The 27,465-nt window shown below is 46.5% G+C and overlaps 1 protein-coding gene across 1 annotated transcript in view; it reads left to right on the forward strand.

Moving 5' to 3' along the window:
* The first annotated feature begins 356 nt into the window (after nucleotides 1-356).
* Nucleotides 357-27,465, forward strand: part of GNG5 (G protein subunit gamma 5) — a 90,597-nt gene continuing 63,488 nt past the window's right edge. Inside the window, exon 1 of the mRNA XM_069641724.1 lies at nucleotides 357-569. Coding sequence (XP_069497825.1) covers nucleotides 489-569 — 81 coding nt within the window. The 5' untranslated portion in view covers nucleotides 357-488. The remainder of the gene's footprint in view (nucleotides 570-27,465) is intronic.

Consider the following 27,465-nt stretch of genomic DNA (forward strand, 5'->3'; position numbering starts at 1 on the left):
GAGGAGCAATCATGCAATGTGATTCTTCACTGATCCTGGCGTGCCCAGCGCTTCAGTACAATCAGAAGATTGAAAAACTGGAATGTTTGTTTGAAAAGAAAATCGCAGAGCTTTTTCTCCCATATCTGTCGCATGTTACTTGTGGTTTAGTCATTATCACTAGGGGTGAATGAAAATGTTGCTGCCTGTGTTCGTGAAAAGCCGCTACCAATCAAACCAAATCAACCAACGTTAGTAAATTATAAGCAGCAGGCTATTGTGTTCTGAATATAGGCAGAGTCTCAGCGCCTTACTTCTATTCCCTGAAGTTCTGACAACTTGCCCCTTTTCAGTGTCTATGCGCGACTGGGCGTGCCTCTGGCGCATGCGCCCTGGAGACAGTTGATAAAGCTAGACCGGAAACTTGTATGAAAAGTTTATTGCTGTTCATTCCTACAACTCTACACCTGGTTCACGTCGCGTAACTTGGGGAAATAGCCAAATCGGATATGTCGGGATCCTCCAACGTTACGAGCATGAGAAAGATGGTGCACCAACTGCGGTTTGAGGCCAGTCTCAATCGAGTGAAGGTGAGACTCCCTCCTACCCCACCCGACAGACGATTTCCCTGCTCCCGGGGGGAGGGTGAGACCGGGAGAGCAAGAGTGAGGCTGACCCCTGGGTTGGCGCTGCCCCTTCTGAATATTTGCAAGACCGGAGAGTAGCTTGGGGGGCTCTTTAGGGAGATGCACTACAAGTAGTGAAGCTGGGCTGCCTCCCCAAAAGACTCTTCACCGTACCACTGTGATGGATTTCAGTCATTTCTTTCGTCAGAGCCTGCTCAGTTTTTACAGGCTTTCCAGGAACCTTACTCGAGCTTTGCACCTCCTCTTGAGTAGTGCTAATCTCGATGATATTTTTTTCTTGGTCCCTCTAGACGAGCCTCTGCGTATTTACGCCGTGTGGAGCCCAGTACTCCCTGGAGATTCCCGCTGCGGTCTCCAGGTAGTCTCGGGTTACTGGAAAACAGAGCAACAGGTGTGTAACGGAAACGCACTGGCAGCTGCGCCGAATAGCCGTGTCTGTTATGAAAACTCCTGCCCCTCCCAATTACACGCAGTCTGTTATCAATGGGGTGCGGTTTTCTCAGCGTAAGGCGCTGTCTGCATCGTTCATCCCACATTTTACTAAAATGTTAAGCTTTGGCGAGCCGACTGCATAATTGGGCGGTGGATAGCGTACCTATGTGCCGAAGACAATGCGACAGACCGACAAGGGCACATGGCACATCACACCTCGTTTAGCAGTGATTGGTTTATACCCAAGTTTCCCCTGGTCTTGTGTGAAAAGGCCACCCAATCCTATGTTTTTATTTTTTGTTTTATGGGGCTTGTAGTTTTCCTAAACTTTAAATGAGAAGTCACATAATCTGAAAGGGGATGGGACCGCAAGGCCATCTCCTTTATGGCCGGGGAAACTTGGGAGCTGTGCGTCTCTGTTCAGCAAGCGGGTAGGAGGGTCGCCGTGGTCTGACCTATCTTTTACTGCACGGTAGCTATCGGGACGGACTGCTCTTTTAACGTGTCGAGCGGTTCACTCGGTCGACCAGCAACACCCGACCCGACTCCAGGGCTTGTCCCGTGATGCTTTAAGGCATCCACCCTGCATGTGATCAGCACCCTCCCTTCCCTTTGGAGCCAACAGCTGCCCGAGTGGAAACGTCAAATATTAGCATAACTAATGGGTCGATAAGACTTTCAACAGCACCTGCAACTCGAGATTCTCCAAACCCCAATGAACCTTCACAATTGACCATGCTGTCTAGGGCAGGTGTGAGTTGCAGTCCAAATCATATAGACATCAAAACAACCTACACATAGGCTCGCACAACGGCATGTGACTACCAACTGAAAAACACACCTAAACTCGGTAAATGTTGTAAACCGAACTGAAGCTGCCAATACGGTTTTCTCCTGCTCAGTCCCATTAACCTCCACCCCTCACACCCTTGTGCCTTACAGAACTGCCAGAGCGCCAGTGGACCAAGCAGTGATGGTGCGCAGTTAACATAACCTAGACATCCATGTGTTGTGTAGACAATCAGTGTACATGGGAGGGTTAGTCACTATTCGGCCTCATTGAAACAGCTTATGTTAATTTGCTGCACAGATGGTTCAATATGTAAGTGACACATTCATTTATAAGCCATTGGACAGATGGGGGTAGGAGGGTTGGGTGGTGGTGGCATGATTGCTATGTGTTGAATGTGCCCGAACTTGTCATAGGTCTGCGCTGTACTTTTGTCAGAGGTGATGAGGCATAGTCCGAGTAGACGGAGCATTATGTGTACAGCATGACCAAATTTGTGCTGTATACTAATGTGTTGGGAGCCATGCCTGCAGCCAGTGTCCACTGGAGTGGGGTGTTGTACGTTCTAGCTGAATTTGTTGGCGATTTGTTGTTTGGGGGCCTGCTCAGGTAATTTGCTTCCTCTGTCGATTTCTTGTCACTAATAAAATGGTTAGCGACAGTCTATGCTCCCAATTATTTGCAACAAGAGGAGTGTAGTTTGTACTTCCAGGTTCTTCTAGTTGGATAGCTCAAGACTATGGCCAGTGCCTAAAATGGCAGTTCCTCAAAGTCTTTTGCCTATTTTGGCCCTTTTGCAACCCCCCGAGAGACCATGGTGTTCCTTATTTGGGCAACATCTTTCGCGGTCTCCTGCATGTCACGTGTGCTAGTGACCAGGATGAAGGTTGGACTGTCTGTTCCAGTACACACTACTGGTGCCAGTATGTCTGATAGTCCTGAATGACTGGAACCACCGTGGGCCACGACTGTGCCACGCCTGGCTTGCATGAAAGAGAGCAGATCTTCCATTGGTTATCTGAGTTGGATGCAAAACGAATCTTGGGGGCTCTGCATCCATTCCAATTATCCGGAATTAAAGAGTTGCTGGAATGTTTGGCACCCTAACCCCGCTGTTGTCCTGTCAGACCCCTGCTTTTGCATCATACTAATGCCTGCAAGGCCCTTCAACCCTTTGGAGTAGTGGGACCAACTACTCTCGGCACCTTTCTGCTTACCCTCGCAAAGAGCCTCTTCGGAAGTGTTCCTGAGCCATCCAGAAAACTGATCCCGGGGTATTGCACAGGAGCCCGTCCTGAGTCAGAAGATGCCGATGGGCAGTATTGTGGACACTCTTTGGAAGTAAGTAGGAGAGGTAGGGAAAGATTCGTTTTAGGATGTGGCAGTGGCAGGTTCTGGCTGGTGTGGGCTATGCTGCCAACACCAGGTGGAAGTAGTTATCTTTTAGAACGGTGGTGGGCAAGGATCTCCAGGTGAGACTTGGGGTCGTTTAAGTGCTAGTAGGTTGCTGAACTCGGCCGGGGAAAGTGGTTTGAAGGAAGAGAAAGTAGGTCAGGAGGGCGAGTAACAGTGTTTGAGATGGGGCCGGGTGTAGATGGCAGGATTAGAGCTAGCTGTGTGGCGCTGGTATGGTGCCTTTCAAGCCCAATGTTTTAAAAGTGGTTGTAGAGTTCATTGCAGAGAACTTGAGCTGGGCAGGATGCAGGGTTTGGCAATTCTCCTAGGTTTTTGTGGGGTTCCCTGCAGGTATTTTTAGGTTTGGCAAGTCCGTTTTCATTTTGTACAAATATGCCCTGTTCAGTTTTTTAGTGGGGTGGGATTGGTTCTGCAGGTTCACTCTGGGCTATGCTTGAGGGTTTTGAGAGCTTTAAGGGAAGGCGTGTACCACCTTTGGTGTGCGTTGATCGCCGGGAGGGGCGACTGGTTTGTGTGAGGGGAGGGTCATGGCTTCGTAGAGCCATTGGTCGTGGAGGTCATTGAAGGGGTGTTCTTCCTTGCAGTGTATGAAGTAAGGAATTGGCCAGGTCTGGGTTGATTATGATTTTATTCCAGAGAGGCATGGTTGCTGGGGTGATAAAGGGGATGTTTACTGGAAGTGGTGGGGAGGGGGGAGAGGTGTTGAAGTAAGAAAGGCATAGCGTGGGCATCAGTCAAGATAAGTGGGCGAAACTGGAATGGGTAGAATATATGTGAAGAAAAGTGAGTCTAGGGTGTGTCCTGCAATGTGGGTCAGGTGGGAAATCGGCTGTTGGGCCAAAAGCTTGCAGATTTTTGAGGGAGCGGGTCATGGGGTTGGAATGAACATCAAACCAGATGTTGAAGTCTCCTAACAAAGTGGGTGCTGGCTGCTGGATCAGCGTGGTTGAGAGGGAGTCACAAATGTAATTTACTTGTGGCCTATATAGGTGAATGAAACTGTGGGGGACGGAAGGGCTGAGGTGGAACTTGAACGAGAATAGATTAGCATTTAGTGTTGCAAGGTATTCTCTCGGATATTGCTGGAAGGGATTTTGTAGAGTGGCTAGACCCCGCTCTTAAGGCAGTTTGCACAAGCAGGGAGTAGCCGGGAGGGAAGGCCTCGTGTGTGATAGTTGAAAATTGGTGAGCCAGGTTTCAGTGATGAATGTAAAGTCTGGGTTTTCAGTGGCTGAGGTCGAATTTAGTTTTTGGTGACCGATATGCCATTGAGTACGCAGGATAGTGAGAGAATCTACTTTATGGTCTGCATCAGGAGTGGTAGTGGATTGGGCACAGGGGGTGGGGGATGTCTGAGTGCAGGGTGGGACGTTCCGAGGGATGGAGCTTTAGAGGGATATTGATATGGGAAGGGTGTTTTGGAGGGGAGATGAAAATGATAGGACAGGGTTGGGAGTAGGCGGGGAAGGCTGTAGAGAGTAGGGTGGGGGATTGCGGGATGCCCTGGGGAGGCAAAAAGCAATGTCGGTTTGTGATCTATGGCCTGAGCGATTTGTGGGGCGCTGGGGCACAAGAGTGCTAGAGGGGAGGAGGGTTTGTTGACCGGGCTGTGTTGGCCAGGGAGGTTCATGCTGCGCTGACGGTGGGTGTCCATGGGGTGAGGAGGTGAAGGGCAGTGGCATTGAGGTTTAGTTCAGCAGGGGTGGGTGGTTATAGTGGGAGATGAGCACTGGAATGTAAGGATGGGATTTGCAGAGGGTTACACACCAGTGTGCTGTCCGAGCTGCCTTATTTCTGTATGTGTGGGGGAAGTGGGCTGGAGCGGTCGGGAGTAGTTGGATGGGCAGGTGAGTTGTGGTGGGTAGGGGCTGGTGAGTATTGAAGGGGCTCTGGAAAGTGGCACACCAGTGGGCTGCTTGAGTCTCCCTTTAGAAAGGCGAAGGGTCTGCTGAGAAAGGGGAGACCTTTTGGGAGGGGGTGTGGGGATCTATTTGGTATGTTTGAGGCTGGCATGGCAGGGCGAGGAGTGAAAGCTAGTCACCTAGAATCTGCTTTGGCACTGCACTGGAGAGACGCACAGTTTCAACTTTGTCACAGCAATGGAAAATCACCTAGTGTAAACCTTGCTAGAGCATTGGCAAATACTCAACTTTGGCACAGTAATGGGAAAACTGTCTAGAATGAACTTTGGCTCAGCAGTTGAATGCACTTGGCACAGTGAGGGAAGACACTGAACTAGGTTGAAGCAGTTGCAAGGCACCCAGATTCAACTTATGGTAGAGCAATGTGAAACACTTGGATTCAACTTGGTGAACTACTTAAATTTGGCACTGCAATGCAAACACACTCTGATTCAACTGGGTTGACGTAGTTGAAAACCACCTCCTTTTTAATATTGGCCCTACAATAGCAATGCGTAGCTTAAACTTTGGTAGAGCGTGGGGGAACTTTGGGAACCGCAAAGGAAAAGACTCGTATTTGAATTTGGCACAGCAATGGGCACACTTGGGTTTAACTTTGGCACTACTATAGCAACACCTAGATTGAACTATGGTAGAGTGAATGAAATTGCCTAGATCAAACGTAGGCAACAGCAAAGGAAACACTCAGATTTGACTTTGGCACAGCAATGGACACCTGAGCTTTAACATTTGTGCTGTGATGGGTACTACTAGATGCAATAGATATTGTTTTCTTATACAATTTAGGATTTGGGATAAATGCAAAATATATCGACCTTAGTTTAGGCTAAAAGCGAGACATGTCTACCTAGCATAATTTGGGTTTGATGCATGTAGGTACATGGGTTTTTTACGGAGTACAGTAATGGCTGAACGCCCAGACCACTTAATTATCAGTTGCTGCTGGTTGACTGCAGCAGGCTTTGGTGTATGGAGGGAAATGCATGCAGGTGGGTGGCTGTGCCTGCGGCTAGAGTCACAACGAAGTGGTGCAGAATACTTGCTTGGTGTATGGAGGGAAATGCATGCAGGTGGGTGGCTGTGCCTGCGGCTAGAGTCACAGCGAAGTGGTGCAGAATACTTACCAATTGTTTTGAATCTCTAGAGTATGCCTAAAATTCATCTAGATTAAAACCAAATGCAAGTGGATTCCAAGCATTAACTACACATGAAATGAAGCTAGGTTAAAAAACAATAATTCATAAAACGCAAAAACAAGTATTGCTACCTTATTTTAAAATATAATTTCTATTTTAACGTTTCCGTGAACACAGCAAGCATCTCACAAATCACACCTGATCTTAATATTAAATGCAACAATATGAAAATGCAAGTCAGAGTATTCATCCTTCCTCCCAATCCAAAACAGAAAATGCACAAAAGGGGCAGGGAACAAACACATACACAGCCAACAACCCTGTTGATAAACGTAATTGTTCTACCAAACCATACATCTCATTAAAAGATGCCACAAGATACTTCAGTCCTATCCTGCCTGGAAAACGCAACCTTGTCAAAACCTGCAAGTCTTACACCAATCCTCCACCTGTGGGTTCTTCCAACCCCTCATCTGCTTAACAGCCACCATTAACTACTTATCCCGTGACAATGTTCATGAGCCACTGCACACCTGTCCGCCTTTGACAACAATACAGAACGGCAGACGAGGAAATGAGACAACCATGATCAAATCCACCTCAAGGCACATCGTTACCAAAATTCACACCCTTGTACACTCCCCAAATACATGCAACACGGTCTCCTTACCACAACCCCAAAACATTATCTAACAAACCCAATTTATACAGATGTCCAATACAAGCGCTCAAGTATTTTTTGATGGATCTATCTCTGATTCTAGTTCAAGTCCAGCTCCGCCCTGAATCCTGCCCTAAATACATTCCCAATGGTCAGGTGTAATCCTGCACCTCAATTCTGCATCCCACTCCTGCCATAATCCATCCCAGCATTCAGCATATGCCAGTTGCATAAGCAGGAAATTAAGGAAGGTAGAAACTGTGCATGGGGGGTGTCAAATCATTTTTACATTTTTTTTTATTGCTTTCTTTATTAACATTTCACAGAAACACCCTGAACCAAGCCCCCCTGCACCTCCCCATTGCACGAGAATATTCCACATGTCTGAAGACCAACCGAAGTACATGGATGGTGAGGTACCTAATATACACCCCATCGGGGTAGGACCCAAATCCACATAGTGCTGTAAGAGAGACACAAGTCGCTACAAGGCAATACAACCCCCCCTCCATTACCCAGCATTCCAATAATCCAGGGTGCTCCATATCTCCCAATAAACAGGGCACTCAGTCTAGCGATGGTGTAGCCGAAAACTCCTCCGATGATGCGGCTCCCGCCTCTCCACCGCTCCCTCCAAGGAGATATGACGTATATGCATCCCACATTCCAGTATCTCCCCAGTTCTTTCCCTGCACCACCCCCATCTCAGCTCCATGTCATTACAGTACAGAATATCCTGGGACCACTGGGCAATTGTTGGAGCAGTGCCCTTACCCCACCCATAGCAACTCTGCGCTTGGCCAAGATCAACAGGAGACTTATCAATTTATGAAATCCCTTCGGTACCTGAGCAGTGTATCCCAATAGGCCCATCATCGGATCCGGAGTATACCGCTGCCCCACCACATCAAACACTCCACCCCAAAATTGACCAAGCAATGCACAGTCGCACGCCACATGGAGAAAGCCCGCAGGCTCATAACCACACCTAGTACATGCCGCAGACCTGTGAGGAAAATATCGATGTAGCCGATCCGGAGAGTAATAGTATTGGTGTAGAAATTTGAAGTGGACAAGTTTGAAACTTGCATTAATAGCCCCCTTTCTCGTCCCTTCACAACAATACGACCAAGTCTCCTCCGAGATCTCCCTGCCCAGCAGCTGTTCCCAGTCCAACCTCGAGGACAGAGACACTGACCTGCCCCTCAACCCTTCCGCGTAAAGCTGTGAGATCAACCCCCGATCTAAGTCACCTCTTACCACCTTATCTAACAATACCGCTACTTGGGGGTGCTCCGAAAAGGTTGGAAAAAACTGCCGTAGTGCCCCCCGGAGCCGATAGTACTGAAATATGTCTAGAGCCGATAGAGCTGAAATATGTCTAGAGCCGATAGAGCCCCCCTGCCTTTCAGTTGATCAATAGTAATAAAGGTGCCATCCGGAAATAAATCCGCGAACCTGGAAAGACCCAACCTCTTTGTCATAGCAACATAGCTTGCCTCACTAGTCGCGGGTACCCCAGGGATAAATATAACCGGGAGTTCTGGAGAATAAAGCCCCTCCTCCCCAGGCGCTCGCACCAACCGAGACCAAGCCCTGCACGTCAGTTCCACCAGGTTTCGAACCACTCCCGAGGGACCTTGGGCCGTCAGGATAACCGACCTCAGCAAGGCCGGAGACACAATTGACCGCTCCACCTCAACATGCCTATGTTCAGCCGCCAATCCATACCAATACCCGAGGTAGCTAGCCTGTGCCACACAGTAATACAATTCAAAATCAGGAAGTGCCAGGCCCCCCCTGCGGACTGGTGCCGTAAGCTTATCCCATGCGACTCGTGCCTGCTTCGCAGCCAAAAGAAATCTGAGCACTGCGGACTTGAGGTCCTGAAAAAATGTCTTGGGCACACAAAAGGGAACATTGAGAAAGACATACAGGAATCGGGGCAGAATGGACATTTTAACTACCGAGACACTACCAAACAATTTAAGCGGGAGTTTGGTCCACCTTCGCATCGCGTCCTTAGCCTGTTGCAACACCGCCCCATAATTACTACGAAACACTTCATCTTCGGACCTGGCCAAGGTAATCCCCAGATATCGCATACTATGCATATCCCATTGAAACCCCCACCCATCCTGAAAACAAACCAATCCCTCAGTCAGGGGAAATATCACTGACTTAGTAGGGTTCACCCGCAGCCCTGAGAGTTCACCAAAGATCTGGTTGTCTTGCATGACAGAGTTCCAATTGACCTTTGGGTGGCATAGAACCAAAACCATATAATCTGCATATAATGAAATCACCACCTTATGGGTATGCAGCTGGATTCCCCTATGAATATGGAACTCCCTCACCCTCTCAGCCTAAGGCTCTATTGAGAGCCAACAATAAGGGGGCTAAAGGACACCCCTGGCGTGTCCCCCTTTCCAGTGGGATCAATGCGGTCGTCTGCCCATTAACCCTCGCCCTTGCAACAGGCTTTTCATATAAGAGCCATCAAGGCCAAAAAGGACCACCCCCCAAGCCTAGTCGACGCAAGACCGTAAATAAAAAACGGCCAATTGATAGAATCAAAAGCCTTAGTGGCATCCAATAAGACTGCAACAGCTGTATCCGTACACGGTAAAGCAGCCAACAACCCAAACATGTGCCTCAGCCCAAACGATGTCAACCGCCCAGGGATAAAACCCACCTGATCAGCCCTGACCAGCGTAGGCATTAATGGAGCTAAACGGGATGCTAGGATCTTGGCTAAGATTTTATTATCCAAGTTAATCAGGGATACTGGGTTCAACCCGGCTTCAACACCACCACCAGAGCCTCCCTAGGTGATTCCGGCCACTGCCCCGCAGATGCTGCCTCTTGATATACCCGTAGCAGGTAATGAGGCAATTTATCAACAAAACATTTGTAAAACTCAGAAGTGAACCTGTCCGGGCCCGGGGATTTCCCATTAGGCAACGATTTTATAGCCCCCTGCACCTCAGCCAGTGTCACCGGTCTATTCAGCCACTCCCTCTGCTCCTCCGAGCACCAAAACACGCCAACCTGATCGAGGTATGCTTCAATATCCGCTTGCGAGGCCCGGGACTGAGTAGCATACAGCCGGGTGTAAAAAGAATGGAACTCACGAAGTATCGCCTCGTCCTCGAAGTGATTCGTCCTCCGCTCATCCGTGATTACCGCCACTCTGCCCCCGAGGCGTTTAAACGCGTGACTTGAGCTAACCACCTACCCAGAGCCTGACCCTCCCCATATCTCCAAGGGGCTGATCTGTCCTGCAGGTACTTAACCTCCCACTGAGCTAATGCTTGGAATTCCTGAAGTTTCCTCACCATCTCCCCCTGCTGAGATTTGGAAGGAACAGGAGAAGCCTTTTGCATAGCGTGTATCTCCTCCCTTTCTGCCAGGTCTTTACCTATCTTTCTCAGTATACCCGCCTCTTTAGCGATACTCCCCCCGCCTCACACATTTAACCCCTTCCCACAAAATACCCACCGATGACACTGACCCCTCATTCATATCAAAATAGGTATCAATAGCATTCCCCAGTTCCTCTCTGAAAGCTACATCCGTGAGCCCATCACTTTTGCATCTCCATGGCGGCCTCCCCTCCGCGCGGCCCTTCAACCGGGGCATAATCGGAGAGTGCGAGCCAATATTTCCACTTCAGACGCCTGCCCCAGCAGACTGTCGGATACCAGAAAATAGTCCAGCCGCGCTGCAGAGTTATGCGGCGCAGAGTAATGAGTGAATTGAGTTGCACCCGGGTTCCGCACCCTCCAAATATCCACCAACTGCCACACGTTCAGCATACTCCGAAGTTTAACCGAGCATCTGCTATATAACCGCGGATGTTGCCCCGTCCGACCCTGCGTAGGGTCTAACGCTGCGTTAAAGTCCCCCGCAGGCAAATCCACCAGTTGCCGCTCCACCCATTCTAGCGACCCAGTCGTATCTTGATTAGGGCCATAATAACAAAAGTATATAGCCTACCCTGAATGACTCCTTGGACTATAAGTGCCCTCCCCTCCTGATCCCAGCACCCTGGTTAGGCGAAACCCCACCGACTTATGCACTAGGATACACACCCCCCTAGAGGAGGAGGAATGTGAAGAAAAGTACCTGTGGCACCCCCAACATTTACCAAACTTTGTTTCCGAGTCTACCGTCAGGTGGGTTTCCTGAAGAAAGGCCACCTCCACCTGATGCTGCTGCAGATATTGCAGCATCTTCTGACATTTCGGTAAACTGTAAGGCCCCTCACATTCCAGGACAAAAGTTTAAGTGACGCCATCGCCAAGCTTCTCAGAGCGCACCGAGCACATACCATCCAAACACCCCCAGATCATAGTGTCCCATGCCATTTCACCCCCTCGCTGGAACCCCCCAACTTGTCGGTGCATTCCCAACTTACCATCCCACCCCCCTGCCTGCCAGACCCCCCAACTTTCCAGCAGCAGCAAAACCCATAAGATGATAGATAGCTTTCGCGCCGGAGGGAGCTACCAGCCCGCCCCTCGGGCCCCCCTTCTCCAGAATACCCGACTCCTCCTCCAGAATCCAAACATAAAGATTATGCCAGCTCCAGCATACCAAAACCAAACATAATTCTGCCCCCTCATCATATAGCCTCACGAGCCAGGGTCCTCTGGCAACATGTCCAAAAAGGATATTAACGGCCTCGGAGGGGCCCTGGAACCGACCACTTCCCACTGGGGATCCTGTGAGCCCGTTCCACCACACATATTGAGGAGAATCCCTCCGAGCACAGAGCCTCCTTCAGGATATCTTCAACCAAGCCTTCCATGTCCTTCCGGTCCACCGAAATCTGAACATAGTGCCTCCTCGACCGCGATTCAAAGTCCTCCTGCTTTTCCCTAAGCTCCTTCAGGGCCCTCTGCATCTCAGCCATAGCCCCTGATACTGAGTTTGCAGTGTCCTCCACCCCGGAGATCCGTTCCTCCGCCTCGTCCAGCCTCTCCCCATGTTTATCCAGCCGGACCTGCATGTGGTCCACTTTGCAGGTCAACGTGTCCAACTTCCCATCAAGGGACTGTATACTGGATTGCAACTGCGTAAGCATGACCTTAATATCTTGGAATGCAGCAGAAGGATCCGTCCCTGACGCTAGGGCACACCGTTCTGGCAGTTCCACCATTGCGCCACTAGATTTGGCCTGGCCTGGTGCTCCAGTATAACTTAGCTTGATTGCTGCCTTTTCCCGACTTTGACATGACACAGGAGTGGGAAGGAAGAGAAGAGCAAAGGCACATGCAGCTGAGGCCCTATTCAGCTCAAGGATCTTCCCCACGCCGCCAGCGCACCTCAAGGACCTCCAATGCACCAAGCGGCTCTCCCCGTATCTAAACACAGGAGCCCAATTGTCCACCAGTGGGGAGACCGGCCCGAGGCAGCCCCAGCACCACCATCACCTGTCCACAGCTCGTAGGCAACAAAGTCCCCAATCACAGGAATGCCCCCAAGTGTGAGAGGGTGTGCAGGCCCGGCCCCCCACAACTCAGCCAACCAGATCCACCAGGCTGCGTTCAAGACAGGTCCGACACACGCAGCCGCACGGGCTCCATAGAATGCCAGGCCTCGCCCGCTTCCAAGACCGGACCTGCACTGAGGTCTCGCAGGGTCCGCTGAGGGGCCCCGCCTAACATGCCAGACCTCCCCGGCGCCCTCACTCCTCTGAAGTCGGCCGCTGCTCCCGAGGGTCCAGGAAGCAAACGCCTCTCCAGCCAGCTGGGCACTGGACCGCGCCCTCAGCAGGGATCCTCCGCAGGAGCGCTCCTCCACCGCCGAAGCCCCCCCCCCAAGGCCGTGCTCCGCTGCAGCGGCTCACAGCAGGGCTCCCCGCAGGCCGGTACCAACAGTAGCTGCGTCCCGCCACACCTCCACTGCAGCAGGTAGGGGCGCCCCACCAGGCTGACCCTGCGGCACTACCCCCCGTTGGGGCTTCTCCGGGGTCCTGCGCCGCAGCGCCACCTCCACGTCCAGCTGCAGCGGCGCTACAGCCACTCCGCCGCCTCCAGATACAGGGTGGCCTCAGCAGCCCCGCCACAGGTAGAAGCGAAAACGGCACCGCAGCTCCGAGCCAGGAGCCCGCTCTCCCGTGGGCAGACGTCCCACGAGGCGGCGTCTCTCCTACAGGTCCACCCCTCCTCCACTCTTCGCCGGGACTGCCAGCCGTCGATCTTGAGTCTCACCCTCAAGAACAGGCACGGGTCCCCACTTTCCAGGACCACAGGGGGGTTCACCGCCAGCGCACCACAGCTGGGTGCCAGGAGACCCCAGGAGTCAGCAGGATATTTTCCGGATTGCTAGGGGTGCCGGAGAGCTTCACAGACCCGCGGCCATATTGGTCGGGCTCTCGAGCACCCCCCCACCCCTGGGGGGTGTCAAATATATTACATAATTCTGGCCTGTTCTTAAGCAGGGACCGCAGCAGCCCCAACCTTTGCAGAGGCATCCTCCCACGCGCATTCTAGCATTCCCCCCCCAGAGAAACCTGCATCTTAATGCATGAAAGCTCAGCAAAGCAAATTTGCATTCTGCAAAACATCACCATCATTAGCACCCCCTTCGTGATCCAACTTGGCCAATACACAGATAATCATCAATCTATAGTGCTGAATTGTGCCACAGTGAAGACTCATAATTAATCCACCAATCCTACCCATTTTCCTCAAACCAGAAATAAGTGCCAAACGAGTAGCCTCAATAGAGGTTAAAATATTGCACACAGACGTCCTCTTCCTCAAAGAATAGGTAGCACAATCTCTCAACCGGCATAAAATGAGCTGACTAACCAAAATCAATACCACGCACCATCATAAACCTAGGAATGTTGTGCCTCTCCCACCAACCCACTGGGACCTCTGGGAAACCTTGTCAATCATCTGCAAGTTTTTTCATGAAGCACTGTGGAAGCGACTGTATAATATATAGCACCGTTGGGAGAAGCAACATCTTTACTGTATTTACTTTGGCTCAAACACCTAAATGCAGTCTCTCCCATCTTTTCGAGAGAACCTTAATCAGTTTGGCCACATTGTAATCCACAATCTTATTCAGATTATATATACACAAAAAATCCCTTTATCTTTCTTGTTCTGACCACTTAGAATCCAAGGAATCCTAACAATCCTGAATACACAAAGGAGACAATGGGAAGACCTCAGCTTTGTCCCAGTTTCTTATGTCCAGACAAGTGCCCAACCTCAAAACCCACATTACCCTCACCTGGATTAGATAACATCACAACCATGTCGTCTGCATATGACCTTCCATTCTTGGTTCCCAATGCGTATACCAGCTTCCAGTCTGATGCGAGCCGCAAGCGGTTCTAGCGCAATATTGAATAAAAACGGAGAAAGTGGACAACCCTGCCTTGCACCCTTATCGGAACAATTTCCCTCGAGAGGATTCCTTCAATCAAACTTTAGCTCCATCAAGCAAACATAAAATCTTCTAAGTGCAATAAATTAGCTATCCTCCACGTTTTCGAAGTGTGATGCATCAGTTACCCTCAAGTCTTCTAGTGCAACACACAGGCTATCTTTGCAGTTCATCTCAGTGCAATTCATTGACTGTCCTCTTATCTTCTATTCATGCAGTCAATTTGGGAGGGCATGACTGGGATAGATGACCTGTTATGATTGAGGTTTATCCGGTGACTCAATTGTCTTGGCTTGCGTGAGAGGCTGTTAGTGTTTGGTAAGGATTCCCACATCTGCCTATGAACATGTTGAACAGCATGTCTGTGTTTAGAAGCATGTTGCCTGGGAGGATATTGGCATGCCTTCTTCGCAGGCAGTGAGAAGGGTAAACTCTTTGGGTACTCGTAGGGTGTAGAGGAGCAGTTGGACACACTTTCCATAACTCCCAACCCCTCACTGCCATCATACTGGAACAGCAGGAGAAGAGCTGTATGTGGGACCCCCGTGTTGTCCCTATACCGCATGGTGTACAAAAGATGATATGCACTTAGACAACTGTAGCAAATGTATCCTCGTACTGAAAGAGGAAGGATGTCTGCACACGTACATCATGTAGTGCCAAGTGAAATCTGACATGGACAGTGATGTCATGAAGAGGGTAAACTGAAATGAAAATACCTGAGTAACGATGTTAACTGAAGTGACGCGACAAACCTGTACGAAGCAACGATATGCAAAGATGAAATACGCAGTAACGCAAGAAAGATGAGACATATGGAAGCTTACTATAGAGGAAAATGATTTTGCACATTCTCTCATCTTGCCCACTGCACTGGAATGCTCTTCTACTCCATTTCGTACATTGCTGAAATCTCACTTAATCCAGCAAGGTTGATCGCAGGGAATCTGTCATAGCTTCATACCATTGTACTGTTATGTACACTGCTTTGGATTACGGCACTAAATAAGTTTCAAATAAATGAAATATAATGTGGAAAGGACAGCCATGATGGGAAAATGGACATTGGCTTGTGTAAAGATTCAATTCAGCTACTTGAAACGCACCAAGGGTGCAGAGTCAGACGTTGGAGAATCGCCTTTGTGTGCAAAATGAAGAGGAATCTGTTGGCTTGGGATCAAGGATGTTATTATTAGAGCTGCAAAGCACAAAGGAAGGTAGACGGATGAATTGCGGATGCAAGACATTTCTTACATTGAAGAAAACATTTGCAAGAGCCAAGTATTGGACCATTAACAATGGATAAGGATCCTACAAATTGGTGTGAGCAAGTCTCTAGAGGCCAAGAGGAGCAATGACACACAGCATAATTGAATCCAATAGCCGTAAATGGGAGGTTGCAATGGACGTATTTGTGGTCTCCTCATACATGATTTAGAAGTCAAAAACAAGTGGTAGTCATTAAGCTGTGGATGAAGATAGTGATGTGCTTACACCCCCTTGACTGACTGTCCCAGAACAGAGCAAGCTACAAGGTCCACTACAGATTGGAAACTTTGGCTTATGGTGAGACTGATGAGAGATGGGCTGATTGGGAAAGTGGGGAGTAATCTCAATTGACTTGAGCACCTTTTTCGTTTTGCTTACGTGCTGCTAGCCGAGCTGAAAGTCCATGGTTGGGTGGGATTGCCAACCAATCGTGGGTCGATGGTGCGACCTGCTTTGCAATGTTGCATAAACCAATCTGCTGCTATTTTGTCTGCTATAATCTGTATTTAGAGGTAGGTGAGGCGCACCTTATACAGAAGAGAGCCAATGAAGTACTAACCCACATGTATTCTATAAGTAGATAATGTTTCCCTAACCAATCCCTCCAATAGTAATGAAAAAAGAAAGAAAATCCAGGACTTTGTACCAAATTATATAAATGCGTCTTGTGGTGCCCCTTTGTTAACGCGTGTTTCGGCTCTCCTGGTCCTTTTTCAAATCAGGTCTATTACATTTTACTCTTGACTGTTTCAAATTACTCCTCTATTAGTCATTTATATAATGAGATACAAAAACAAAGTTGCATAAAAGGACAATTTTTCATCAGTCCCAATGCCAAACATTGAACCCATAAATAAAAAACAAATAATGTCAGAAATTAAAAGAAAATGGCACATACAATATTTGTCAATATCAATCAATGAACAAACCAATGAAAAGTTATGTAAAAAAGACAAAGTAGGGGTTGGCGTTTGGGAGGAATGCACGGGGTATGTAGAAAACAAATTATACATTGAACATATACACAAAAAGATGAAGGGACAGTCCAACAAAGACGAGAAACAAAAAAATAGTCCCATTAGTCTAAACCGCACATTATTGTATTTGGTGCTATGTCGCAAAAGTTTGTTGACTTACCCTATTCGGGATGGCTTCTAGATGACTTCTCTTCATATCCATAATATGGTGAATTAAGTTTCTGGGCTTAATCCCATAGTCTCAATCCTGGTACAGTGATAATTCATAAAGTACCAGTATTCACTAAACTGCTACAAGAATTTATTATAATCATGTAGTTACATAAACGTTGGGAGAGATTTTCCCATTGTTTAAGATTATCTGTATTGGTAGATATTTACTATCAACCCCAAATCCTTAAATGCGTCCTGTCATGGCCACATCTGCAATCTGCTTATGCACATAAGCATGAACAAAAAAAACATGTGTGCAAACTTACTTTTCTCTGTACGAGTGATTCGCGTTGAATGCCTTCCGAGGGGAAGTGACCAGCGCCATTTTAGGAGTATTCGTTTGTCGTTCCCATGGAAACACGGCACTAAGATTGCGGTCGTATTAAGCCTAGGTGTTCCGATTGCAAAAATCTAAAACTGGTGATATTGGTTTCCCTGTACATAAAAGTACATTAGTACAGCAAAACGAAGGTAAGAGGGTGAAAATCCTCATTGCGTGTCTTGGGCTTGCCTGCATACGGGTTTACTAGTTATGACAACGTTACTAGAGGCACTGTCTGAAAGACAAACTCGCGCATTTCCTCTCAGTGAGTTTATGACTGATGGATAAGAGCAAAGATGCGCTGATATTATTTGGTGAAGCACATTTAGGCACATTGGTGATATGTACGTAATCTAATACATTACATAGCAACAAGAAGGCATTAATCCGTTGCTATAGTAACGTTGCCAACACGTAGGAACGCTTTAGCACGCTGCTATAGCAACTTTTTGAGTCATAAGGGCATCTCCAAAATCATCCCAACTGTTAACTGACGTTTTAGCCAATATTGTCACATTGCATATTGAATAACAGCAGCTGTTCTCCAAAGCGCCAATAGGTTTTACAGTTTGCCAAGTAGGATGATCTCCTAGATGACACATATTGAGGTATAAAATCTGTGTAATCAAGTTTGTGTGTGTGCAAGCATCACGCTGATGTCTGCCAGTTTGCCCTGCTTTATTAAATTGAGAATAAAGTAGTACTTTGCCATATCCATTCAGTCTGTCCGGTTATTTGGTCTGATCTTTATTGGTAATTCAGCCTAGCACAAGAGAAGATTCAAGGTGCTAGAGCACAAATGATTTCATCGCGGTTGGTGACTCTGCCTTGTCTTTGTTAGTATTGCTCAATATAAGAACCATTAGAAACTGGAGCTGGCTGCTGGAGTCCCGTCTCGTTGCACAACTTGGTGAGCTTATTTTTGTCTGCCTCTCCACTGCCCCAGCTGACTGAGGATGGTGTGGGCAGTGGAGATTATGCTATATTTACAACACTGCACAAAGTTCCTTTGTTAGTGGAATTTATACTGTGCACCGCTGCCATTTGCATGGTCTCGGGTACTCTGGTGGATCTGAAAATAAGAGAAGGCTTGTGAGAGGGAGAGCTCGCAACTGCTTTTTCTGTGATGTTTCTAGTTTTCTGCACAAAAGTCACTTTGTGGGTCTGCTTTTTCATGGTATGGGTTAGGTGTGAAAGTGCTTTAATCCATATGGGACGCCTTGCCTGCCCATGGTGCAAGGAGGCACTGTCTGTGAGAGATGTAGCGTTCTGGAGGCGGAGTTATGCTGTGTGTGCATGGTGTAGCTGGATTGCGTGTGGTGGGATAGGTGTATGGAGAGTTATTGTTTGGGTTAGTGTGGTGCGGGGGCAATCCTCATGGCAGTAATGCGCAGGTAGCTGGTTGAGTTGACTAAACCATTGGTCTGTGGTCCACTGTTTTGTCTGTACGACAATGGGCCATTATTTGGCGAGTTTGTGCAGCATGTTGAAAGGGCCTGATTTACTGCTTTCCAGAATTGCGATGTTTTACGATCCACTGTATTTCATGTTTGAGTTTCATGGCACGTCATTGCTAGACCTCTGGGTTCTGGTTTGGAACTGATCTGTTCCTTGACTGGTGTCCAGTGAAGTGATCTAGGTGCTGGCTTGATGTGTTCTCTCACAGAGTCTAAGGCAGTGGTCTTCACACGTTTTCACCCTGAGCCCCCCTAAGAAAAGATTACCTGTCTTGACACCCCCCCCAACCCCTCCCCCCTGTTTACACATGGACTGTAATCTGGTGTGAACGTTCATCCTGCACTGGCATAAAATGGTGCCCCAAATTGTAGTGTGGGTGCCAAACATTAAATTCTTTCAAAATCATCGCTTGCAATAGCTCAAATTTGAGGACAAATATTTGTGAACACAGCATTCAGAATTATTTGCTAGAATACAGAGGACTTGACTAAAAATAAGTGTTGGATATTTATTTCCCACAAAAGAAAACTGGCAAAATTGCTGTCCTACAGTAACATTTGATATGCCAGTGATGTAACAATTTGTTTAAGTACAACAACTTTAAGATTACCATCAATGCGGTCACTTAGAAGTTGGACGGCAGCATATTGGAGAACTAGCATGAAGGGTGGGTCTTTCAGCAGCCAGCCTGTCAATATTGGGTTACATTTTTGCAGCAGCCAACTGCAAGTTTTCTTCCACATCCTGATTTGAACGATATTTAGTCTTTAGGGCTGAAAGTGCTGAGAATTCAATCTCGCAAAGGTACGAGGTGCTTAAAGGTAACTACATTGACTGTGTATTTGCATAAAGTTGGAAACTCTGCAGACACATTTTGCCAAAATCCACACACAATGTTTGAATTGGCTTTCCAGTATGCAGTCACTTTTAATCTCCATTAGTTTCTCCTGGAGATGTATTGGGACATGGGCCCTTGCGTCTGCTAGGAAAGGCTGCACCACCCAGTCACAACTGTCCTCTCGAAAGTACTTTTCGAGAGTGGTTCTGAGAGCATCTAAATGGTTTCCTATTACTTCAGCAACACATGAAAGATTATACTCCGTCTCCTCAAGAGCATCAGTAATGCAGACATCCACCCTCCTACTCCTCCAAAGCTCCAGCTTCTTGAATGCTGATATTTTTGCATTCATAGCAAATTGTGGTTTCTGTGCCTTGCAGGGAGAAGTTTAGAAAATTGTCGCCATGCTAAGCTAACAGTACAAGCCTGCGTGAATCGTACAGAGGCTCTGCTTTTGTCTGGTCTAAACCCAGGAGAACGTGTCTTACTTTGTTCCTGAGTTCATAAATGCAATTTAAAACCTTTCCCCTGGATAGCCACCTGACCTCAGTGTGAAACAAAGCATCATGTTCAACTGCCATTTCTGCACCTGATGTGGCAAACGGACGGCTCTTGTGGGGTGCATCTTAATAAAATGTGCAATCTTCACAACAGAAGTTAGCACCTGAGTTCAGGCCCCATATTGCGCACAGCCAAAGCTTCCTGGTGTATCATGCAGTGAGTCCACACAATGTGGAGCTACCGCCAACACTTTTGATTTTAATCTAGCTCTAGCACCATCCATTGAAGGAGCACCATCTGTGCAAATACCAACGCACGCCTCCCACCTTAGGTAGTGGGAAAATAGGAGGCTGTTAACAATTTAAAAGATTTTAAATGCAGTAAATCCTCAATATTTTTCCATGGCAGTACCTTGCATAACCAAAATGAGCTGCTTTTGAAATGTCGGTAGCCTCATCCAACTGTAGGGCAAACTGACTTGTTTTTCAAGCGCGATATCCATTCTATACTGATAACAGAGGACAGTTCAGCAATGCAGCGGTAAATTGTGGTGTCTATAGGGATACTCTTGCATTTCGCTGCTGCAGTCACCAAGCATTATCCGGTTGACGGCGAATTGTTTGGAGAATCACATTCTCTGCATCTGTGAAAGGCTTTTTGATTTTGCCCAGATAGTAATGTGGTAAGCTTTCAAAGTATTTGCGGGTGAGGCCAGTTTTTTTTTTTGTCTTGCAACTGCCGTGCAAAGAAATCCCTGGTCTTTTTTGCTAAATCAGCATATTTTGTTTCCAAAAGCTGGCTTAATTTTGTTGGCTTCAGGCTGTGTATTTTTCCAACTCTTTCTGCTTTACGTTTGAGATTCCTACCATCTTTGAGCACTAGGAAAAGATTAATCTAAAGAGTGTCTGTGAAAACATTGCAAACCCACACTTTAGTGTCATGTTAGTTTTTAAAAACAATTCAAGTTTTCAAAAATGTAAAATGCCCCCAAAAGATCTATAAGGGCAAACACCACATGCAAAGATTAATGAACCATGTGAAAAGCTTGGAGTGAATTGTTAAAAGCTTGGGGAAAGGTTGTGGGGAGAATGAACGGCCCACACAATGTGACCGAAATACGGTTTCGATAAATAAAGTACACCACATTGATAAGTCTCAGACTCCCTGTTCAGATTGTAAAGTCCAGCTCAATTTCTTTTTTTGACGTGGGGTCCTGGACTAGGTCACAGAATGGAAACGAAAACCTTGCACAGGGCCGCTATAACCCTTCAGAACTTATCAATGGTACAGATATGCATGCATGGCACAGTATGCTTCACTCGATTTCTTTTTATTTCTTTTTTCTTGCTGGGACACAGTTAAGTTGATACCCTGACGATTGGAGGACCTCCTTTTCCCCTGCTTCCGAAAGCACAAGTGAAAGCTGACACTTGGGAGAGAAAAGATCTCTTGACAACCAGGAATAAGTCAAGGGAAATTCCTTTCTTGCATGCACTAAGATATTCAGCGCAAAGCCATCATATCACATGCATGAAAAAAAACTGGAGGATTATCGAACTGGATCCCCCAATTGAAGAAACTTTTTCCCAAAGAGGGGGGGGTGTAATTTCAGGGACCAGCTGGTTAAGGCGGAGAAACCACAGATGGACAGACAATTGACATAAAAATACGGAACATTCCCATGCCTGAACTGTTGCAACTGCATAACCTCATGAAAAAAAGCTATGTAAGGCATCCAAATAATGGTAGCAAGGTCCCTCTGAGTTGCAACATGTGACGCTATCAGTTGTCTATGGACTGAGCTGTCCATGTGGGATCATTTACGTCGGACAAACCAACAGAAAAGCCAAAGAACGCTAGAATGAGCATAAGAGCAATATCGGGACTAATAAGGCACGCTCTCCAGTAGCTAGACATTTTAGCCAAAACAGGTAGAACATTGCACAACTAAAAGTGCTTATACTTGACATAGTGAAGAAATCTTTAAGAGCGGGGAACCATGCCAGACACATGAACCAACATGACATTTTTTGGACTGAATGTAGACGGCCTAAAACCAAGTGGAATGAATGAGTACAGTCTAAGCTCTTTTTTGTAAATGATTAAATTGTCATAACACATGTATGAATGCACTTTAGAATCTTTTAATGTAGTGCTACATGATGGCACAAAGAGGTGGAGGCTGGATGAAAAAGCACTTTTTAAATCATGCAAAAAAATGAGATTAGATTGAATGAGATTAGATTGTGAGCATGATTATGTTGAAATAAACATTTGGGTGTACCAGTCTTGCATACTACATGCTTATCCCCAATGTATACACACAGGGGCTATGTGATGCTATGTGATGCCACAATTCAGAGCTAATCAGATATTACACTAAGAGTATTGACCTGAAGGAGAATATACTAGTTGGGTTACAATTTGTTTTGCCTAACCCGGGTACAGCTTTGTTCAGATCCGTGAAAGATATAAACTTAGGGGTGTGCACTTTGTTCTATACACTGGAAAACTATTTAAACCATCTCTTGCGTATTAAGACTGCTTTTAAGCAGGGATTATTGGAATGATCCTCTGTGGAGAGTTGGGTCTTGCAGTATGCGGAGAACATTTACATATAAGGGAATTTTGATATATCTATTTTCAATAATATCACAGCTACACATTCTCTAACAGATCTATTTTTGTATAAATATATTTGGTTGTAAATCGTCTTGCTATATATCAGGCCCGTTTTCCGACGGGACAGATAATTACATGGATGGAATGCAACGTAACATTGGGACATCGTCGCGTACACAGTGACGGACAAACGTTACCCTAAGAGGTAAAACAATAGTTAGCAAGAGACAGCTATTCGAATTGGAGTCATTACTCTATACCTGAAGACCGCATGCTTACTCTGGGGCATTCAAATATAAATACATTGGCATGAGCTGCAAATAAGGATGCTTTCATGACTCCTGATATCTATATCTAGTGACCCCACTTCAGACAAGCAAGGGGGAAAAACCATTCTAACCTAAACGCCTAAACCAAGACATGTGAGGTGAAACAGTAGAAACCAGCTTTGACATAATTAAATGGATTACATTTATTTTATTTCTATACATTTAGGTCTGATTCAGCTACACAAAGGTTGGGGACCTGATTTAACAACCCAGACTTTTTCGAGACTAGGGACCTACAAAGATGCACGAGATCCTGAAGTTTTGACTCCGGATTACCACAGAACTGGGACAGCCACTACAGTTAACTGAGTTCTCCATACACGACTGGACTAGATCCATTTTATATCTATTGTGACTTTTTACTACATGATTTAGATTTAATGAGGCTAGGATGATGGGGTGTTTATATTAGCCCTAAGTGATTGACTTTAGGCTACCCAGGACACAGGAACTGGTCAAGATAAGACGAAGTGAGGTTCAGATTTAAATTCGAAAGTGGAAGAATTGGACACCCAGGTGATTATTACTAGTCAATCATGAATTGATTAAACAAATCATGACCGGTTAATGATATAACTAATGGTTGAACTAAACCTAGTTTACTAAACTATTGTCATTAATTACACATTGTAGATTTACCAAGCCAAGAGAAAAGAGGGTGGACAACTCCTGAAGAAGGGGACTAACGACCCCGAAATGCGCAGAGAGCTATACATTGGGATTACCAAAAAACACATGAGATTTATGAACTTTTTTGTACATGTGCCAGGAATCTAATGTATGCTATTGTTCATCTGAAGCAAGCTATTGAGAATTGAAAATGTGGCATAATTGCATAATTTTATTGTATGTATGAATTTGAAGTATTAAAAACTGTAATTATATTTGTACCCTATGTTTAATGCAACACAGCTTAAAGTAAGCTCAAAAAGGCCACTTTTATAAATATATAATTGAAGGAACACTTGAGCAAACGTTTTGCTCACAAAGTTGGTCCAGAAGTATAATTTGAAAAATATTTGAAACAAAAGTACTGATTGTATTATACAATAACTTCTGGGTGTGCAGGGGACAGAGTTCCACAATCTGTTGGTTGTACATACAACAAATGCCGCCGGCTGGATAAGGGGGTGGGGGGAGGGGTATGGCTCCTTCAAGCCTCTCCTTGATTCCAACTTCACCTACTACTTGGATACAAACACTGGCGTTTGCGTTGGCTTTAAGGCATGTGCACACGTAATTGCTCACACTGATGTTTGCACACAACTGTGAATGGTGTCTTAAAAACATATTATATGCTGGCTACGTCACTGACAGCTTTGAGCTAAATGTGCGTGAATCTTAGGAGCCTTTCAATTACGGCACCAGCGAGAAATTCAAATGTTAGTGGTGTCCACATACACCCCAACACTAGCCTGTGTCGGAGTTCCAAGGCTATGCCTGCAGTCACACTGTCACAGGGTGTATTACCTACAAGAAGCAAGCCCTTAAAGGAATGGTTCGGTCAAAATTTTTTATTGCTCCTACGGGTCGGCCATGTGTTAAGCCTAAGTCGCTCGATTTTAGAAAAATGTCCTATGGACCTTACCTGAGTTTTCGTCCATTAAACGCATGCGAAAACAGGCAACAGGGAGCTGCCATTTTGTGATAATCCTATCATTTCCCCCCATCGCCCTGGCTGACCTGTTTTTGCGGCACTAAATCATATCCCCCGCCCCTGAGCCTGTCATCAGCAGACGTGTACCGCCCATTTCACAACGCCAAAGCACGTCTGGTGTCAACATTCGCTGCGCTTCAGCTAATGACGTGTCGCCATGGAAATGGCAGGACGCCTTTCCTCAATGTATAAACCGTTTCACAACACACAGCAGCAGATTTTCGATTCCATTCATCTGTTACTTTGAGTATTCTGTGACTCGTTTCTGTGCTCTGGTCAGCTACCTTAGTTGCTTGTAGCCCGTGTGGACAGATAGCGGTGGTACTGGTATCAATTATTTTAGTTTGTGCAACACACAATGGATACAATAATGCCCTACATGTACGAACCAGAGTATACCGAGGAGGAACTACTGGAAAGGGAAACACGCGAAAACGATGGGGCTTCGGACAGCAGTTGGCAGGACGAATCAACGGATGAAGACACTGGACCTAGTCGCATGGACGGTGTTTCCACCTGGTGCACATGCAGTCGGTGCGAGCTAATGCCGACCGAGGAGGAGAACTGCTGCTGCTGTGAAAACTCGGGATGCGTGGCCTACATTTGGGAAGGCGAGCCAAGACCGCAATGCATCACCAAGCTGCCAGACTTCAGGGCAGCCTGCTTCACACGGTCCGTGTTGAGGATAATGATGGTGCTTATGCGCGAACTTCGCAACTGTTTGCCCTCGTAATCCGAGTAATGAGTAAGTATACTCTGCTTGTGATGCCACTACTATTTCATGGTCTTCTACTATATCCAAAATTACATATACATATCATTGTAACGCATGAAAGTCGTTCAATAGTGTGCAGTGTCCAGATAGCATTTGTCCGAGCAGAATGACAACAAACGTTTGTTAAAATTATCTTGGTCATTTAAAAATAGTTTTTCATTCCTTTTCACAGGTGGTACAGGCTGGTGGCCTATCGTTCCTTTACATGCTGGCTTCACGGGAGGCTTGGACCCCGCGTTCGAAGAGTGGTACCCGCCTGTGCCATAAGAGAAACATTCCCGAGTGACAGCGGTCAGTACAGGGGATTTTCTCTCGCTGTGCTGCAACCTGAACTGTACAATGTGTAAACTTTTGTATTTTTGTGTCATCAAAATGAGCTACAAAATAAAACACCACATATATTTTAACAACGGTTGTTCGAATTTTTTTTTACATCAATCAAATGTGTCTCCATTCAAGGATGGACGTCAGACACCTGTGCTCGGAATGGGTGAAGTTCAGGTCGCTGTGAAGCAGGGTGGTCACTATCTAAGCTAAACATGTTATCAATAATGCATGCACTAAATAACACTTGTTCAAAGTCTTTCAGTCGGCTATGTCTCTATAAATGTCACACATATATCAATACTATCAATGAACATTGGATTATACAGGCCTTGGGTCAAGGGTCTTGACCACTATAATAGTGTTTGAAGTGTGGGTCTGTGCTCACAAGAATCTCCGATATGTGGCATTTGTTATTGATGGGCAACGATATACTGCAGTAGGGGGTCTAATGTTAGTTGGAGATCTGCTAGGTGGCCATCATGGCGTGGTCGGTGGTCTGGCACATGCAGGGACACAGGGTCAGAATGGCAGTTACTTTCCACTGGCGAGGATACGTTTGTGGAGATGAACGAGCCATGTGCATGGTTCAAGCCAGTTCACATGCAGGACCGTGATCTCAGAGAGTGATGTTAGATTTATTAGCTGTTGCAAATACCTCTGGAGTTTTCCAGTCAGAGTGGGAACGAGGCTGTGGGCCATATGCTCTGCGCGCTGTACTATCGCAGTGAGGCCTGGTCTCCAAAATGGAGTGGAAAGGGGGTACAAAAATGGATGCCTCGTGTCCTTTAACATCACATAAGGGCAAGGGATGGGCGCAAAGGCCCAAGGTGCCGAACAGTTTGTACACTTCAAAAGGTATCCCACGCCCAGGGGCCATCGCTCACATGTCCTCCTCAGACCCCGTGTCTCCAGGCAGGCCTCCCCTGAGGCAGGCCGCCCCCCTGCAATAAACATACCATGACATACACACGTCATTCATTCACAAATACACCCCTGTTTCTAATAATTTATAAACCACTTGATATGTCTCATGTGAACCTCTTTGTGCTTTGCAAGTCAACTCCTGAACCTTCTACCTGAGAAGCACTGAGATCTATGCTGATCTGCTCGTCGCCGTGCTATCTGTGACCGCTTCGAGCAAAGTCGTCAGTGTGCTACCTGTGGCCATCTACTTGTTCTCCTGCAACATACCGCTCGGCCTGCTGAATCCAACTGTTTGCTGGTCAAGGTAAGGCCATGCATCCTAGTCATATTTCGGTCATTTTTACATTTCGATCTATTTGCTATTACAATACCCAATAGAGCTATGCTCATTGGTCTCATTGCTATTGACTTGAGTTTCAATTGTTATGCTATCAATAGATCTATTTATTTTCATCTGTCAATTGTCATCGAATTGCATCCATCGGGGGTCCAGTCTATAATGTAAGCATGGTTCCTTTTCGTGCAAGACAAAACAGAAAATTCTGTAACTTATGCAAATACTAAGCCACACATGATGAACTGGTATAGTTCCGGCGACCAAAACAAACCTTGCATTGAGCATGGTATGGTTCATTTACTTTTTTGACATTTTTATTCATCAAGGTTTTATAATAATCTTGATATTTACTTTTCAGAATTTTCAACAATGCCTGCCTGTTCGATTAGCGGTTGCCCTTCGAAGACCCATGCTAAATCTGAAGGCACTACAACTACAATGCATGTATTCCCGAAAACTGTTGATCGAATAAGAGAATGGGTCAGACATTGCGAATATCCACTGGATGAGCTGGAAAGTAGAG

This window comes from Ambystoma mexicanum, chromosome 1q (assembly GCF_040938575.1).
Source record: "Ambystoma mexicanum isolate Mex_15411 chromosome 1q, UKY_AmexF1_1, whole genome shotgun sequence".
Taxonomy (NCBI): domain Eukaryota; kingdom Metazoa; phylum Chordata; class Amphibia; order Caudata; family Ambystomatidae; genus Ambystoma; species Ambystoma mexicanum.